At 38.6% G+C, this 19,599-nt stretch overlaps 1 protein-coding gene across 3 annotated transcripts in view; it reads right to left on the bottom strand.

Annotated features, from left to right (window-relative positions):
* Positions 1-19,152, bottom strand: part of spata6 (spermatogenesis associated 6) — a 73,101-nt gene extending 53,949 nt beyond the window's left edge. For 2 of the 3 annotated variants that reach the window (XM_052012230.1, XM_052012229.1), the window contains exons 1-4: positions 18,997-19,152; positions 11,865-12,002; positions 9,107-9,155; positions 8,971-9,012 (exon numbers count right to left, since the gene is read on the bottom strand). In XM_052012230.1, the coding sequence (XP_051868190.1) occupies positions 8,971-9,012; positions 9,107-9,155; positions 11,865-12,002; positions 18,997-19,044 (277 nt within the window). In that variant the 5' untranslated portion in view covers positions 19,045-19,152. Of the gene's footprint in view, positions 1-8,970; positions 9,013-9,106; positions 9,187-11,864; positions 12,003-18,996 lie in introns of those variants that run through there. The other variant, XM_052012231.1, reaches the window with a different exon arrangement.
* Positions 19,153-19,599: the final 447 nt, after the last annotated feature.

Here is a 19,599-nt window from a genome sequence, read left to right as displayed (position 1 = left end):
ATTGCATTTAATCATGGTATAATGTTTGTTAATATTTACATTGGGAATAAAATGAACTCAACACAAATTCTATGACAAAAAAAAGAACTTCATATGTCCTTTATCATATAAGATGTTCCAAATGCTTTCTAGCAATGGTTTATCAAAGGACTGGAGTCACTATTTTTATGTTGGAAAGGGTGGAAATCAATTTTGCACAATTAACAAGATTTTAAGCAATTTAATTAATAATTTGATCACCTTCATCTTTTAAGTGATGGCTTTAGTATAATTTCTTGCTCTTCAAATATTACAACATGATTTTTAAAATCTAATTTTAAAATCTAATTTTAGCAAATGTGCATGGACTTAGATTGTTTCATCTGAAGGACTGTATCTCTGATAATACAACATTCTCCTAATACTGCATTTATATGGGCTCTAACTCAGGGGCTAACCAAACCAAGCCATGCATTCAAACATGGGAATTTCTTTAATGATGAACTTACACCTAGTAGTGGTGTAGTACATGAATTTTTCTTGCTCAAATATAGGAGATGCAATTTTACCTCAATTTTTCCACCATTCAGTGCTCTAAATATTGCTTCCAAGTGAAGCAACAATTTACTTGTTCTTCTTTCAATTTAGTACTATGCACTTGCTGATCCATGCAGGACCTTCTATATGGGGCAAAAACTCTTTGTGGAATGCCCCAGTTCAGTCCAGATGACTGAGCTTCCAGTCACTTGCGACCTCTCATAAAAGCAGAAGTATAACAAATAGGAGCCTTATGAGTTGCTCTGCCATTCAAGATCAGGGCTCATCTTCTACCAGCACCATTTTCCGGCAGCATCACCATATCCCTTTGTTTCCTTAATAACCAGACATCTAACAAACTGTTTTCAATGACTGGGCCTCCCACGGCACTCCAGGAAACGGGTTTCCAAAGGTTCACCAATCTGAGTGAAAAAAAATTTTCCTCATCTCAATCCTAATTGGTTTACCCTTGTTCTTAAATTTTGACCCCCAACTCTTGCCCCTTAGTCAGGGCAAACAACCTCCCTGCATCAAAACTGTCAATATCTTTAATAACTTTAAAAGTTTCAGGGTGATCTCCTCTCATTATAGTTGGTTCTTATTTTGTCATAAAGCAGAGAATAGAACAGCTGTGATACGAGCCAGGAAGAAGAGCACAGTATAGCATATGGGTGCATCAGGTTTGTTTTATGGATTGTTACTCGAATGATTTTACCATCATTATCACCCCCCCCCCCCCATCCAAATTATTGTTCTTTCCTCTTACAGTGAATCCCTGGAATCAGTCTAGAAAATCTTTTCAGCACTCCCTACTGTTGTGAGAAATCCACATGGCTGTCATGTGACAGTAACGACAATGAACCCCGCTGACCGGAGGACAGCATTGCTCCTCTGATCGGAAGTGATACTACCGTCAATCAAGGTACGGCTCCACCCACCCCTCAGGTGTGAGAGTACCTTTTACCTCTGAACTTGCCTGACCACTCTGAACTTGCCTGACCAGTACCCTTTGTCTCTGAACCTGCCTGACCATTGGCTGTGGCAGGAACCTTTGTCTTTGACTCCCACACCATTGACTCCTTTAAATCTCAACAGTGAGGCTCCACCCAGCCTCCTAGCACCATAAAAAGGGCTGCATTCCCTAGCCCTCTCTCTTTGACGACCCCAGGAGTAGTGAGACAATGCTGCAGAGATTATTGGTAAGAGTACACCACCACATGGTCAGGGAGCATTTCACTCAGACTCAGGGAGCGTTAAGGGTCAATGCTAGTGTGGGTCAGGCATTGAAGTGTTATATCCTGAAGTTGTACATTGTTATTGTACGTGTGTGTGTGTGTGTGTGTGTGTGTGTGTGTGTGTGTGTGTGTGTGTATTTTACCCCAGTTATTCCCCTCTCGTGTTCGTGGTATCCTGTGCGTGAGTGAGCGTGTGTCTGTTCACATCCATTCTGTCCCGCATTTGCCTTTGTGATTAAACTAGTTTTGGTCTACAAAGCTCGTGTCCAGAGTCCTCGATCCTTAAGACAGAAAAGAACAACTTCACACAACACCTACACAGCAGGTACACCCTTTCTTAGATAAGGAGAGCAAAGCTCGACACAATATTCCCAATGACATCTTACCAAGGTTCAAGACAATGTAATAAGACTTCTTTATTCCTTTAATTAACCCCCCTCAGTACAAAGGGCAACATATCATTTGCTCTTCTAATTGTCCACTGGCTTCAGTGACTTATGTATAAGCACACCCAGATCCCTTATTCTACAAAGATTTGACTTTTCTATCATGTGCGCCAAAGTGAATAACCTCACACTCTTCATGTTATATTCCATTGCCACGTTCTCGCCTACTCACTCAGTTTGTCCATGTTACCCTGAAGCCTTCTTATATTGTTCTCCATACTTATAATCCAGTCTAGTTTAGTACTGTCAGCAAACTTGGAAATATGGCATTTGGTCACCTCCACCAAATTGTTGGTGCAGGTTGGGTCCTATGCATTGATCTTTGTGGTTCTAACAAAGAGACTTAGATTTGAGATGTTGACTCTATCTCATCCCATAGATGCAGCCTGACCTGCTGAGCTTTTCCAACATTTTCTGTTATTGTTTCAGGGTAAAGAGGGTACATTTCTGCCCCTAATGGGAGAATCATGTGAAGTTTTAAGGCTACCTGGTGGCTTTGTGGTCATCTAAATAATGTAACATTGCAAAGTTAAAAATTTCTGCATTATTTAGTCATGATGAACAATAAAATTAGAAATTAAAGTGAAATTCCACTGAAAGTGTATTGTGATAGAATTAGTCTAGCATTTAAAATTCTTTGAGAGGTTAGCTTATATGTTGGGCTCTCACGTCAGAACTTTGTCTTGTTAACAACTGCAATTCTGTAGAAGAATTTTAAAATTTGACAGGGATATGGATGGCTTTTACTAAAATACCATACTTGAGCCAAAACACATCATTTCCATGCTGAGCAGCAAACAGCAGTTGAGAGAATATTTTCTTTAATACTTCCTTCTGCTCTATAATCTATCTATTACATCTTGGCTCACACTTTCAATTACATTTATACTACTGGAGATTATTTAAATAAAATTGCATTTTTGTTGCATGCCCTGTACACTAATTACAAGGCTTGACCAACACTTATCATCTTTCTCCTTCTAAAGCATTATGGTCAATCAGGAGCTAGAAGTAACAGAAAGTGTTTAATTTGAGCTCCAACCCCTCCCCCATCTTCCCTTGGTGCCTCAGCAATTCACAGCATCTCATCTCTTTAACCTTGCCAAATATTGTAGGAGTTTCATATTTGGGAACCACAGGCTTAAATATGGTTAAAATTTCTACATGATTGGATTGAAAAATAGCAAAGCTGTTAACTGAGCCTGATTGGTGTTATCTCATTGCTGCAAAAACGCAGAGAGGATTTTAAGCTTGGTCCATTGCCTGGTTAGTTTTAAAGTGCAAGTGACAAGAGTTCATTGAAACAACATTTTTTCATTATTGTCTGGCGAAATATAGTGACACAATCCATGAGAATGTTTCAGAATAATACACAATAATTAGATGCATCTGAGGAACTTTAAATCAAAACTGATAAAGGTAGATAAGAAAGGCTTGTTCCATTAAAAAAAATTACATAGATTTTCTTTCTTCTATTATTTATGATGGTGCATGTTTTTACTTATCAGCTGCATTGGCTTATTTTACGTTGCTTTATTATTCAGTTTCTATGGCCTAATTAATTAAAATAAACTCCTGTATTGCTTACCCTGATATACTTTTATTCACACATTTCTTTACTAATAAAGAAATTCAGGTGTCAGACCTTGCCTATGAAGTGGAAAGAGGTACTAGATTTTGGGGTGAAGTGTCTTTAACAGTGAATCACTCACATGAGAACCAGTTACTAGCATGGTGTGAGATTTGCTGGAGGGAGAAACTGTAGAACCATGATTTAGGCAGGGTGGCAGAGCATTCACCAAGTGGTTAGCATTGTAGCTATCACTTACCAGTAAGAAGCTGGTGAATCATTGCAGCCCAATGACTCTGTAAAGGCACCAGCCTTCATTTTTTCTATTTGTCAAATTATCAGACAGGAGTCTGCAGAAAATTGTTTAAATATGATTCTATTAGATTGTCAGCAAACATGCAGAGTTCTTTCTGTATCACTCTGCTCCTCTGTTGATATCCCACCTATATGTTAATATTGGGCCTTCATGTGGAACAGAAGGCAAGTTATGATATTTTGAAACTAAGTGAGGTTGTGGATACATTATTGAGCTAGAGTATAAAGTATGAATAGTTGTTCTTGATGATGGGAGAATACTGAGTTTAAAGTTCAGCTCAGAGTTATCAGGATATAGAAGTTAAACAGCTAACCAAGGAACTGGGAAGACAATAGAATCAACACTAGGGGTACAGACGTATTGGTGGCTGCAAATGGTTTAGATTTTACCCTATTGCAACACCAGCATTACATATGACGATGAGATGAAATATGGATCACAAATCCATGCCATCACAAGAAACATTTATTTTCACCTGACTCTACTACGTTTCACTCAACTGATTTACCATTGAATTCCTTATCCATACTCTTTACACCTCTGGACTTGTCTATCATATTGCATTTCTGGTCGATCTACCTCGATATTCTCTCTGTGAACTCTGCTACTTGTGTCCTTATTTGCACCATCCCATTCATCCATCAACTCTGTTCTTGCTTCAGTATATTCTTAGGAATTACCTCAACGGTGTTGACTGACTTCCAGTCAAGAATGCCCCTAACCAGACTGCAAGAAAGTACAAAAGACTGAAAGGTTGACTGAGGATGTAAGCCTGCTTACTTTTCTTTAAGTTGTGGATTATCTGATTCTGCACTCAAGGTATGCAGCATATAAAAGCAAAATACCAAGTATGTTGGAAATTGAAATAAAAATAGAAAATGTATAAAATACTCTGCAGGTTAGGTAGTATCGATAGAGAGAAAATCTATTAAAAGGGACAGATCAGAACCAGAACTTGCAACTTATAAGCAAGTACAAAGAGAAGGGACGTGTAATGGGGGTGCATGGAAAAGACAACATAAGCAGCGAATCATAGAGTTACACAGCACAGAAGCAGGCCCTTTGGCCCATCATGTCCATGTTGACCACCAAGTACCCTTCTATACTATTCTCATTTACCACCCCTTGATCCGTAGCCTTCTATTTTTTGGCAATTCCAGTACACATCTGATTCTTCTTAAATACTGTGAAAGCATCCTCCCTCCACCCCCTACTCGGACAGTACTTTCCAGATTCCAACCACTCTGGGTGAAAAAGTTCATCCTCAGATCTCCTTTGAACCTCTTACTCCTCACCTTACACCTCCGTTCTCTAGCTTTAGACACTTCTGCTTTGGGAAAAGTTTCCTACTTTCTATCCTTTCTCGGCCCCTCATAATTTTGTACACCTTTTATCAAATCCCTCCCCTGCTCCCAGCATACCCTCTAAAAGTGTAAGGTCATTCATTTTCCTCATAACTAAAATGTTTAATCCCAGCAACATCCTGAACCTCCTCTGCACCTTTTCCAATGGTGTAGTGAAAGATATTCAATAGGATTAAAGAAAGAAGTATTTAATGACAAGGATAGTGGTGCAAAGCAAGTGGGATGGTAAATGGTCAAAGAAAGTAACAGAATAGATCTTGAGGAGCTGTAAAATGCAACACAGGATTGTCATCAGCAACTGTTGTCTGAAAACCAACAGGAGCGGTCATTATGACCTTGAATCCTTGAACTCAAGTATTGAATTTGCAAGTCTATAACATACCTAAACAATAAAAATAAACTGAGGTGCTTTTTCTCCAAACTTTCATTGCCTGCATTAAAACAGAGGAGGAGGTCGGGGCTGATGTGATTGGTAGAATAGATAATAAGGAAACCAGTGATTGTAGTGTACTTGGAGCTCTGGAATGATTTTGATAAAGTCCCACATAGAGATTAGTCAAGACTAGATTATGTGGAATCTGAGGTAATATACTAACATGGATAGAGAATTGGTTATGAGATAGAAAGCAATAGTGGGAATAAACAGCACCTTCTCAGGCTGGCAGGCCGTGACATCCAAAACTCGATGTCGTCGCAAGATGACTGAGAATGCAGAGAATGCTTTAGGACTATACAACATCCCAAATGAAGAATTTATTTCAGAAGGTTGTGCCAGTACAATTACATTAACATCTAGCCAGCAAAATTAAAAATTGCTCAGGTATATCGGTTCACAAATAGCTGGACAAATTTGATCAAAATTACCGCCTAGTCAGTCTACAACCAGTCATTACCAGCCATTGATAGTGTAATCATTTGGCACCTATTCTCTGAAAGTGCTCACAACGCCCAGTTTGGGTTTTGTCAGGAATACTCAACTCTAGACCTCATCACAGCCTTGGTCCAGACATGGACCAAGCAAAAAGCTAGATTCCAGAGGAGAGGCAAGAATGACTGCTCTTGACCTTGGCAGCATTTGACTGACTGTGGCATCTAGGACCCCAGTAAAACTGACACAATGGATGATGTCACATGTTGTACAAAGGAAGATGGCTGTGATTGTTGGAAATCAATTACTCCAGCCCCAGGATATCATTGCAGGAGTTCCTTTATGGCAGAGTCCGTGGTCCAATAATTTTTAGCTACTTTATCAATGACCTTCCATGCATCAAAAGAGTAGAAGTGGGGAAGTTGGCTGAAGATTGCACAATTTTAATTGCATGCACAACCTCAAAGAAAATGAAGCAGACTATGCAGCCAACAAGAAAGCATAGGCTGATAAATAGCGAGCAATATTTAGACAACAAAATTTACAGTCAATGACCATCTCCAACAAGTTGGAGGCTAAGCACCTTCCCATGATATCCAATGTCAAGTCCTCCACCATTACCACCTCTCGGATAATCATTGACCAGAAATTCAACTTGACCATCCATATAAATATTTTGGCTATAAAAACAAGACAGAGACTGGGTATCCTGTAGGAAGTGGCTCACTTCCATTGCAAATACTCCATCAACTGCAAGGCATAAGTTAGGAATGTGATGGAATACTCTCCACTTGTATGGATGTGCAACTCCAACAACACTCAAGAAGCTTGACACCCACAAAGGCAATGCAGCCCACCTGATTAAACTCATCTACCCACTGTAGCTACCTTATATATATCATCAACAAAGTACACTTGCCTTGGGTCCTCTGACAGCAACTCTCAAACCAGTGGTCACCTGAAGGGAAAAAACCATCATGTGCATGGGAATGCCACAACTTGCAGATTCCCTCCAAGATGCACATATCCTGCCTTGGAAATATATTGTTGTTCCTTCATCATTGATGGGACTACATCCTGGAACCACCTACTCTAACAGCATTGAGAGAGTATCATGAGAAGGAGTGCAACAGATCAAAATGGTTCATCACTACTTTCTCAAAGGCAATGAGGGATGGACAGTAAATTTTGCATTTGAACATATCCCAAAATATGAATAAGTAATAAAGCATACCAGAACACTATATACTTAACTGGAAACTATGGAAGTACTTAACTGCAATTCATCTTTTATGCAGGTCTTTTTAAATAGTGTCTCATAGGTTAATAAAAAAATGGGTAAGCAGCTTTTGTTATCTCACCACGTGGAAACAAACTACAAGAAATGGCATTTAAACCTGGTATTGTGCCATTCCCCTACTTCACAGTACCCCAACAACCAGCCCAACCCCTGTCATGGGATAGTTTGGTTTATTGCAATATTTTAACCAGACCATCCTGTCAGACAGAGAAATTACTTAGTGACTTTCTGGTCTGCACTGTTCACCTATTCCCTGGATAAATTCATTGATAAGTTATGACAGTTACTAGCATCCTAAAGCAACCCATGTTTGCTGAATGGGTCCATGTTTTCCTCCAATGGCAAACTGGGGACATCCTTACCGTAAGAAATTGCTATTGTGGTTTTCTCCCACTTGATGAAGCATTATAAGATGTCCTGTGTGTTCACAGATAGCTGCTGCTTAGGCTCACAGCTGCCATCTCATTTGTGCAATGCTGGATGAGAAATGGATCAGTGTTGATAAAGAGTATTCTCCACTGAAGCTACAGAGGCTGTCAGAGATATGGGAAAACAGGATAGGGAGGGTGAAAAATCAAGAAGGGAATAGTTGAGCAAGGGAAGGCTGAAATGGCAGTGTGTTAGGTAATGGGGGCCTCCATGTTATGGAGCAGTCCATTTGGACCCTGCGCTGCCACTGCAATCATCAGGGGCAGATTGCAGCATCTACACACTAATGTCCAGATTCTGCAATCTTTTTCAAAGCTGCCTGCCTGTAGAAAAGCAACACTTGTAAATAAATGTAGATGAGTCAGTAAAAATAGATGTCCCAACTGGAACCTTTGTGGTCCCTTGGATGTACCTGATAATTCAAAGTGAGTGAATAACAGAAATAATAAGCTTGAACCATTCTCTTTGATATGAAATGCACAAAATATGGAGGAACTGGTGTCATATTTCGGGTGAATTATGAAAGGAAGTGCCAAGTCCAGGATGGTTGGGACTTCTGCTGGAAATGGGCTCAAACAATTCAAAACATCTGAATAATGCCTGTTGTGTGATTTCCATGTAAAAACATGCATAATTTTCTTTTTCCAATCCAATTTCTAAGCACACCTCTTTTTTGCTTCTACTCATCTGTTTATTTCTATTCACATTGTGGATTACCTTACAAAGTACTTCTTCCATTTTTTTTCCCCACAGCTTATTTTTAAGAGAGAAATTCATTTTCAGATCTCAGGACAACCACTGGCTCACTGTGCATGTATAATGGCAGTAGCGCTCAACTGCTGATAGCAATCTTCAGAAAATACATTTCCATTGAGCAAATAACTGATAAGTGAACATTTTGATATTTTTGCAAATTTTCATAGTACCTGGAGGAGTCAGTTGTATCAATTCAAATTTTGTTGTGTCCACTGTAAAAGAAAAAGAAAATCAGAGTAGCATAAGAGAACGTCAATGATAATTAAATGATAAATGAGTGTTAGAGGTGTAATGCATTATTCTTACTTTCCAGCATGTCTGCAACATCCCCTGGATTCATAGCTTCTGGAAAGCTCTGTTTTATATGAAACAGAGTAGAAGATTAACTACAAAAACAAACATGCTAATTCATCACTTGGACATAATCTTCCAGTATCAGGAAAGATATAATTAAACTGTAATTGCTGTCCTCAAACCACCAAATGGTGAGACTTTAGAAGACACATACAAATCTGGACCAATATTAATTTTAACCTAAACATTTAAGTGGTCAATAGTAACAATTTTCTGCTTGAATCAATAAACTATTACATTCATACAATACATCTTGCAATTAATTTAACTTGTGGAATGTACTAAACTACTCATAATTTCAAGTCAGATCTCTCCATTTTTTAAAAAATTTATTTAGAGTACAAATGATGTCACAATGAAGACAACTTCTGTTAAGGTTTCTATGAAAATAGAATATCCTGAAATTAGATTTAGTGTAGATCTAAAAAAAGTCAACTGAATCGCATGAATTACAGTTCCACATTATAGTTGATAAAGCTATCTGCTAAATTGAACAGGAAAAGCTGCACATTTCCAAACCAATTACCAGGAAGAAAAAGGTGGGTCTGAGGAAGGTCAGATTTGGCAATGGTTAAAAAAAGATGTTTTGAGTTTGAAAGGTGGGATGTCATGAGCCAAATAGCTTAGGTTTGGGGAGGTAATTCCAGAGCACAGCAACATAGCCAAGGTTGAGTAGAGAGAAGGTGAACAGAATAGTTGAATCAAATGACAAAAGGTGCACGATGGAACGTATAGCAAGAAAGGTTGTACAGTTCAGCTGTAGTCCATAATCCCTCCTGAGATTTGCTAGTTTTATCTCAAATTAATACTCAATGAATTTAAGACAATTTTTTGACCTGGTTCGGAAGTACACAAGGGGGCAAAATAATGAATTTCAGCAAAGACAGGGTTAATAGTCATTGGATGCAATACAGGCAGTGGAGCATCGGACAAGATGGAATTTCTGCAAGATTCGATAATGTAAAGAAGCAAGATATTCGAGAAGTCAAACACATATGTAACCAAGATATGGGAAAGGTCATCTTTAGCAGTGACTACAGTTGAGGGAGACAGAAAGAAACAGAAGGGATAGCAAACTTGATGGAGCATGAAGTTTCACCTGATGGGGATAGTAGGGATGGTCAAAAGACACCATGATTATACATCAGTGACTTCACTTGAAGGTAGCATGTAGCCCTTCAAAATTGTCTTCAGTTTTACATTTCCATTGTAATTTCTTATCATTATAATTACATCTTTTTGAAGTAGTGTTATCGCACATGCATACGTTAATCACTGATCATAAAATGAGTGATCTGGATGGAAACTGCAGACTATGATTGGAAGAGAAGGCTCTAACTAGAACAGTATGAAGGTTATGCTGAAGAGAAGCTTCTATCAAAGCCACAGTAAAAGAGAATGTGAAAGAAGTGGCATCTGAAAGCAGAAAAGAAGTTATCTTTTAATCTCTTACCTCACATTCACTCCTTCAGTTCAATATGTCTCCAATCCTATTTCTTCCCCTTATTCGCACCCTCTCTCTGAAAAGGCTCACATACCCTCTGTATCTACCAATCATCCTGTCACTTCCCACTCACTCATTCCATCCTGTCACCAAGCAACACAGATTCCCACATTTATTTCAATTGCCTCTCTTCATTTTCCATCCTAATCCACTTGTTTGAATAGTTTCTATTGCCTCTTTGCTTTATAATTACAACATTTAGCCTCCCGTTTCTCCCCCTCACATTCTTGCACTGCTTTCCCTTACAGCTTCAAAGTTGCACCAACAATTTCCTGCTTTTCTTCAAGAATAGAAAATAAGTACAGCAAACAGCATGTGTACACCAGATATAAAATATTTATTTTAGAAGCAGATCTCTTGTGGTGTTGCTCATAGTAAATACACTGCAAGGATGGACATCAAGTTAACTGATATTTAATTTGAGTTCACTGAATTGTTTAAAAATACAGGCAAGAGAACCAATTGTATCTATGGAGTGTAGCATCACAGGCAACCGAAGCTGTGGTGACAATGATGTGACATTCCTAACATTTAATGTTCCACATACTGTAATATGACAAGAAACTGGTACTACAAGTACACAGATGAAATGTAATTGTAATGAATGAAATTTAATATACAATAGCCTAACACAGTTGTAAATGCAAAGAGTTAGTAATAGAAATATAAAAATGAAAACAGCTTAGGCTTTATAATGAAGAATGAATTTTACCTGTGGGCCTCATCCCAATTACCCTCCATCTCTATCTCTACCTATACACTTGACCACTATTCCATTTCTGCTATGTCATAAGAAGCTGAAGTACAAGCAAATCACAAAAGCAGTATGAAAATTGCACACATGGTGCCTTCATTGATAGTTCTGAAAAGTTATTTATGTAAACTTAATTACTTTGAAATATAGAAACTGGTTTATAAATTCAATTAAATTTAAGTATTACAAAACTGAACTGCAAAAGAAAATGAAGTCCTTTATGTTCAGAAAATACCAAAATAGAAGCAGAAGTTGAATTACACAATGGCACACTAACACATCAGAAAGTGAAAACATGTTTAATAGTCTCAGTGGAGGGCCTTCTTCAGAAAGGATCAATTCTGAACCATTGTTTTCCATTTACTGACTTTCTGTTTAGTTCCATTATTTACATTTCCAATGTTTAATACAACTCCTTTCTTTAGAAAATGCTTGAACATGATATTTTGTACCTTTTCAAACTTCATTTTGTCATTGAAGGTCAATGGAAAGACAGAAGGGAGAAATCTGGTTTTCTGGAATTTTCCTAACATGCATACACTGACGTAGACATCATCCTTTTCCAGTAGGTATACTCCAGGACATGTAACCTATAATAAATTATTTCAAATGAAAAGACTTACAATACTGATATAGATTAATAAAATCTAATTTTGAGATCATTCATTTTTGACAATATTGCAATTTTAGTCCTTTAAATTATTCCATCGGGAAAGCTCCTTTGTAATCTATCCACAACTTATATTGCATTTGCCACCAGTTTCCATCCCTTCCCCTTTTTATGGCAATTTTGTCTTTATGTTCAGGCCTTAAAGCAATTAAGAATCCTGATCAATGTCTATATTAAGCACTAAACTTGCTAAATGTAAATTTTCATTAACAAAAAAAATAAAATGCTCAAAAGTTCAAACCTTGCAGTTCCTAAATGTTATAGAAAAAATACTTGTAACATACAAAAAGTAGTTCAGGAGCTTTTTTTTCTACTGGATTTTCAGTCAATTTGAAGAGAATTGGTTGCTGTAATTGAAAAAGTGCAGCTACCAATGAAATAATTGAAATGTGTCCTCCATCCGGGTTTAAATCAAACAGGCAAGGAGAAATCCTCTTAATTGTTTAACTGACACGAAATGTATATTCAGAATAATCAATTTTTGTTGGTTTTCTGTCTACACATTCATAGGTACTCCAAATTGCAGAAGTGGCAACCAAGGTTGTAAATGGACCAAATTAGATGGATTTCCCCCAACTGCCTGGATTCGATGTCTGTGATCCTCCTTCTGCCTGCACTTAGCTGGGCCAGACTTGAGGGATGCACGAGCTGACCCCCTGCACCAGGGAAGTGCACAGAAAAGAACAATTAGAATTCATCAATGAGTTGGCCTCAGTGTATCCAGAATGCCTTGGCAGCTTCCAATTATTAAAATTGAATTAGAAGTTAAAAAATTTAAATAAAATTAAGACACTAAAAAACTAATGAGAAAAAATATTAAAGGAAAGAAGTTAAACAAAACTGCACTTAGCTTGTCCCATCTTTTCCACAAGGCCAGGAATCCCCATTGAAATGAAGAAGGGTGCTGCCTCTACAGCAGATCTGCCCGGTACATGAATAGAGAAGCTGGCAGGCCAGTGCAGCAATAGAAAAGCCCAGCACAATTGGTGTCATTTGGTGACCAGAAATGACAGAATGGCAGCTGCCCACACAGCTCCATTCAGCCCAATATGTTAAGTACAAGGGTTTTGTGAAATAAAGCTGCAAGAGTTCAATATTCTTTCAGTGTTTTCAAAAAAGAACCTCACAATTCCTCATAGAATAAGGGAAGAGAACTAATGTGGAAATCTAATTCTGCAAACAGTATATGCTTGTGGGGGTGAAGGGAGGTGAAGAAAATTTGCAATGGATGAGAAAAACTCCAACCATTCTGTGGAAATATATCAGTCAAAACCTCTGAGACATTCTGAGCCCCTTAACTAAATACTTGGATGCCATTAAGAAAGATGATCATTTTATTATGAAATCTGATTCTGCCGTAAATGTATTACTTTGCTAAAAATCTTATTATGGATAGTCAATTTAGTGAGGAAAAATACACTGAAAGTTAATTCATTTAAGTGTCTCAATTGATTCCTTTGAGACTTTTCCCCTTTTTTTTAAAACAAAAAAGTAGCTTTTCCTGATGAGTCATTCAAATCTGGTTACTTTTATGAAAAGCAAAAAAAGTACAGAAACTGGAAATCTGAAATAAAAACAAAAGGTCAACAGCTGAGACAGCAAATGTAGCGAGAGAAACAGAATTAACATTTAAAGTCAAAGACCTAACATCACAACTAGAAAAAATTAGAAATCAAATATTTTTTTAAATTGCAGAGAATATGTTGGTGGAGAAGGCACAAAGGGATGCTCATAAAAGGGTGGAGACCAGAAAGACTGAATGAAAGAAGTAGTGATGGTGCCAACTTAGAGGAGGAGATGCAAACTTGCTAATAACAGTGAATCTGTCTGATTGAAATGTAAACAGAATAAGATGAAGAGGAACAGAGAAAATAACAATGCTGGCACTGAGATGCCAAACACAACAACTGCTGGAAATTTGAAACAAAAGAATTCTGGAAGCATTCAGCAGGTCAGCAGCATTGGCAGAGAAATAAAAATAGAGTTAATATTACAGTTGATGATGTTTCATCAGATCTAGCCAATTTTGATGCAAACTCAAATATCTTGATACCTAAACTTGTTGAATTGTATGCTGAGTCTTGAGACCTGTAACATGCGTAGTCAAGAGAGGAGTGTTGTTCGTAAAGTTTACAATGGGCTTCACTGGAATAGTGCGAGAAGCCAAAGACGAAAGGTCAGAGTGGGGATGGGATGGAAAATTTAACAGTCCAGCAAATGGAAGCTTAGGGTCACCTTTGCAGACTGAACAGAGGAGTTTGTAACAAAGGGTCTGACGAAGCGTCTTTGACCTCAAACGCAAACTGTTTCTCTTCCCACAGATGTGGTCTGACCTTGAGTATTTCCAGCATTTTCTGTTTTAGTTTTAGAGATATCTGTAGTCACCCAATCTGTGTTTAGTTTCTCTGGTGTAGATGAGACCACATCATGAATACCAAATACAGTACAATAAATTTGAAGCACAAGTGAACTACAGTTTGCCAGGAAAGAGTAAAGGTCTCTGGATAGTGAAAAGGGAGGAGATAAAAAAAGGACAACTGTTGCATCGCAGAAAGAGACAGTTACACACAGAAGTCTGGTCCGGTGCATACTGGCTCCACACATAAGCAGGGTTTACAATGTTGCTCATTTGTGTCAGCAAAAATGGATATACAATTTCAGCCCATTATCTAAGTTATTAAAAATATAGTAAGGTACCATTAGTCACATCCAGCCATTTAAAAAAGCTGCCCATTTTCCCTATTCTTTTTCTTGTCACTCATTTCTTAAATTGATCAAAGACATGTCTTCAATACGATGAACTTAAATTTCACTTTGTGTGGGACTTTATGAACTGGTCTCTGGAAGTCCATATAAATAGCATCCATAGACATTTCCCTCTAAAATAAAATTCACATCAGTTTTGTCAAGCACGACCAGTCTTTTACAAATCCATGCTGGCTCTCAAGTTATAGAAAAAAATCAAGGTGTTCTGACACAGTGTAAATTGCAGGCTCTATTAATTTGCCAACAAGAGATCTTAAACTAACTGATTTATAATAACCTGTTTTTCCAATTTTCAGATGTCTTAATAACAAAGTAATGTGCACAATTTTCCAATCAAAAGGAACAATTAGTATATCGACAGATTCTGAATAATTATAGCTAGGGTATTTGCAAAATTCTCACCTACTTTCTTGAAAACCATCTGGTCCTGGGGTTTTGTCACTATTTTCTTCATAACTGTTATTTTGCTTATATATTGCTTTTGGAGAGCCCTGTCCCTGTTTCATTTTTAGTTTCCATGTGATGTCTGGCATGCTATCTTCTTCCTCTACAGTAAATACTGAAGCAAAGTAATTTTTGAACATATATGTAATTTTCTTATTTATATTTACATTATCACATCAGTTTTCAATGACCAACTTTCTCTTGATCATTCTTTTCATCTCACATAATTTTTATAAATTGTATTGATATTGTTAACTCTTCAATGTTTATTTTCATACACACTTTTATTAGGTCTCTCTATCTGTTTTGTCACATTTTGTTGTTCTTTGCATTGCTTCGAAGGGGCAAAACCTGAGCTAGCGTTTGCATATTCACATCCTTTCTCAACTGCACAGTAAGAATAACTCTTGCTGAGGAATGCAAACTGGCTGTGAGCCATATTCAATGCCTTTTTGAACATCTCCCATTGACACGTTTGGCAAATTAGCCTGGACAATCTCTGCCTTATGCTATAAAACTTTGTCTAAATCGAAAATCTCAAACAGTTGTCGCAAAAGTTGCTATTTCAAAATTTTTTGTAATCCTTACTTTTGATTAGTTATCTTATTGTTACCTGGGCTGGATTCTCAGCTGATAGTGGTGCTGTTAGTAACTAAAATACTAAGGGGCCCCACAACTTATAATTTTATATTAATCCTGAATTTAGCTTGCCGCTATTAAAAATCTCGTGTCATAGGCATTCATCTCCACCTCAAGTGCCAGTCAATTCTCTGTCCAAAGCACTAAACACCTAAGCTTTGTATACCACCATTATTGGGCCTTAGCTATTTATATTAATGAGTCAGAGGAAAAGTCAGAATACAATGTATACAAATTTGCTTTTGATATGAAAGTGGAATATTTATTGAGGAGAACATACTATAAAAAGGTCTATGGACATGTTAACCATGGACAAGAGAATGTGAGACAGAGTACAATGGTGGAAAATATGAAGTTATGCATTTGGTAGGAAGAATAGAAAAACAAAACTTTTTAAACAGTGAGAAGCCAGCAGATATTGGTATATAGAGGGATTTTAGTGTGCTGGTTCATGGGAAGCAGGAAGTAAACATGCAGGTACAGCAGGCATTTAACAGCAAATTGTGTTTATTGAACAAGGCTGCAGTGCAAAATTAAGTCTTGCTGAGAGTGTACACAGTTTTGCTGAGCCCTTTTCTGGAATACTGTGTGCAATCTCAGTCTCATCTAAAAACAGATGTGCTTCCTTTAAGTCAACGCATTACACAGTTCCATAAAAAGGAAATGAGCCCTCTTACGAGGAGGACCCGAGGCTGCTCCGCCATGAGCAGTGATGTCTTAGGGGTATTCTACAAAAAGCGAATGAGTTAGATTGTTCTACACTCACAGGAGTTTAGAAGAAGTGATCTCATTGGGACACGAAATATTCTCAAAGGGATTCAACTAGGTAGATGGTGAGAGGCCATATCCTCCATTTGGAGAGTCTGCAGTTGGGTGAACAGTCACAGGGAGGACCTAAGTCGGTGGAGGTGATAAGATTGTATCCTTTAGCAAATGCAGAAGCAGGCCTTGACTTTTCAGTTAAGCTATGTAATGCATGTTTTGATGCTTATGCACAAGTAATGTCAAAACATGTGTTGTACAGCTTTAGCTCATGCCAAGGTAGTCTCAGCTACTCCTCACGGAAAGACCCAAGATAGTATTCATGAATGTTTGCAGTGGACAAGAACAAATGCACTATGCCAAAGTAAACATTGTATTTCAAAATAAGCACTGTCATCTCCTGACTTCTAAGCATTCCCTCCTCAATACAGAGATTAATCTGTTACAGCAGTAGAAATTCTTCCATTCAATGCAATAATTATGTGCTCCATGGAAAATAATTAAACTGAATGATCTTCCTGGAGCATTAATTTGACTCTGCACCTTTTGCATATATGACATGCAAATTCAGAGAAGGCTGGCACATGCAGCACATATCACGTCTCTTACAAAAACTCACCTTGTTGTGCATGGTCCATATAGTGGACAGGCCACTCGAGCAAATAAAATCGACCAGCCTGACCAGAATCACGGACATGGGTTTGAACATATGGATCATCCTATGGGTGATCTGACAAAGGGTCTTCTGACTGAAACACTAGCTCCATTTCTCTTCCTACAGATGTGGCCTACCCTGCTGTATTTCCAGCATCTTCTGCTTTTATCCTATGGGTAGTTCTCTACCTACCTGCACTCCCACCAAACCCCTGCAAATGCACATTTTCTTTGAACACCAAACTCTCAGACATCACCCAGCCTAACAGCAGAAGGGCTTCCAGGACATACCCACCATCCAACTCCACCTCATATGCCTGAGGACCTGCAACATGACTGAGTTCTTCCTGCAGCTCCACATCAAGGAACCACCTTTGTGCATATTTAATGAGGCAAGGTCTGTAATATTGTACACGATACCTTGGACCCCTCACACAAACACTGTCTGTGCACAAACTATGTTAAGGCCAGTATTTTATCTGTTTAATGCATAAATAAATGCTTGACCTTGGTATTCCTTTGGAAACAGGACAGACTGCAACTCTTTTCCCTGGAGCATAGGAGGCTGAGGAGTAACCTTACAGGTGCAAGGATAGGAAAGGTTTAGAGGGATATGGGCCAAACACAGGACCAACTCAGGTAGGCAACTTGATCAGCATGGATGATTTGGGCTGAAGGGCCTTTATCTATGCTGTATAATTTTATGACTCTACCTACAGTCATACATCAGAGAAACAGGTCCTTTGGCACACAAGTACATGCCATCTTTCAACCAGTCATTTACACTAATCCCATTTTATACTCCTGAAATTCCCAGCAACTCTCCCCATATTCCACAATTTATCTACAAAGGAGGGGCAGTTTACCATCCCAGGCATTTTGGGACACGGGAGGAAACTGGAAAACCCAGAGGAAGCCCAAGATTCCTTAACATAGTGAACCATCCCAAGACCCTTCACAGAAGGACTATCAAAACAAAAAGGCTGTCACCAGGACACCCAAAATGCCATTTGGGCAGATAATCAAAAGGAAAGTCAAAAAGGATAGGTTCTAAGGAGCTTCTTAAAAGGAAGAAATGGAGGGATGCAAAGATTTACACAAATAATGCTAAAGCTTAAAAACGCAGTTACTTTGACTACCAACTTTCTCCAGGAAAAACCCTAATACCACAGTGTCTTCCTTCCAATCCAGCACTTCATGTGTTAAACTTCAGAAACTACCCTGATCAGTAGCAGATCCAAAACCCAAGCCTCCCTGGACAGTGCTATTTTCTACTTGAAAAGCATCCTCAGAATTAATCACTTCTCCAAATAAAATGAAGAAACTGAATTCTATGGGTGAGCAGCAAAACGTTAGACCAGATGGTTCAAGTGTTGGGGGGGGGGGGGGGGGGGACACGCTAATACTGGGGCAAAAATGGCCTGTTTTCTGCAGCAACAGTTGTCCTCGGCTCCACATATTCCCCGCCCCCAGCGCCTCATCATTGGATTAACACCACACAATCCCAACAAAGAACAGCACTTTCCCGCACACTATTGGTCCGAAGTACGTCAATCAAACAACTGACCAACCCGCTGCCTGCTGGCTGTGGCCCACCCACCGCGCAACCCTGCCAGAAACGAAATACTTCGCCGGCTGGCCCCACTCACCGCCTGGATTTTCAGATGCACTGTTAATTTCAGAACTTTCTTCGGCATTTCTCTCCGTTAAGAAACTTATTCAGCTTATTAAATCAGTCTCCGGAAGCTGCGGCTTAAACCAACGGTTCAAATCGGTGGAGCAAACGGCCCCCAATCGAATCCCAATGTTACCACGTTGTCATGGTGCCTATCTACTGTGTGACGCCACATAAAGGAAGTGACGTTTCGTTACCGTAACGACCACTGCAGACTGTTGTAAGTGGTGCCTGGTGTGAAGGGTTGCAACCTCCTGGTGTAAACAGGTTGAAATATACAGGTTGCCAGAGTGCTGCAGGCATCTTAAAGACCTTAAACAAAAACCTCACTCAAATAAGGCTCAAAAACACCACAGGATTCGACCACGGATTGAATCGAAGAAAAAGTTAATAAAGTTGCCAGAACTTGGAGCCAAGAGTGAAGATTGTGACTTTTAGAATTCAGAAAAGGAATAAGAAAGTTACAGAGGAATTAAATATTTTTTTCTCTGGTGAACAGAATAAACCTCCCAGAAATACTGGAGAACCGAGGGTCCCGTGCAAATGAGAAAATAAAAGAAGTTAATACTGCTGAAAA

The sequence above is a fragment of the Pristis pectinata genome, chromosome 3 (genome assembly GCF_009764475.1).
Source record: "Pristis pectinata isolate sPriPec2 chromosome 3, sPriPec2.1.pri, whole genome shotgun sequence".
Lineage (NCBI taxonomy): Eukaryota > Metazoa > Chordata > Chondrichthyes > Rhinopristiformes > Pristidae > Pristis > Pristis pectinata.
Note: the sequence above shows the minus strand (reverse complement) of the source record. Positions and strands in the feature narration are given on the sequence as shown.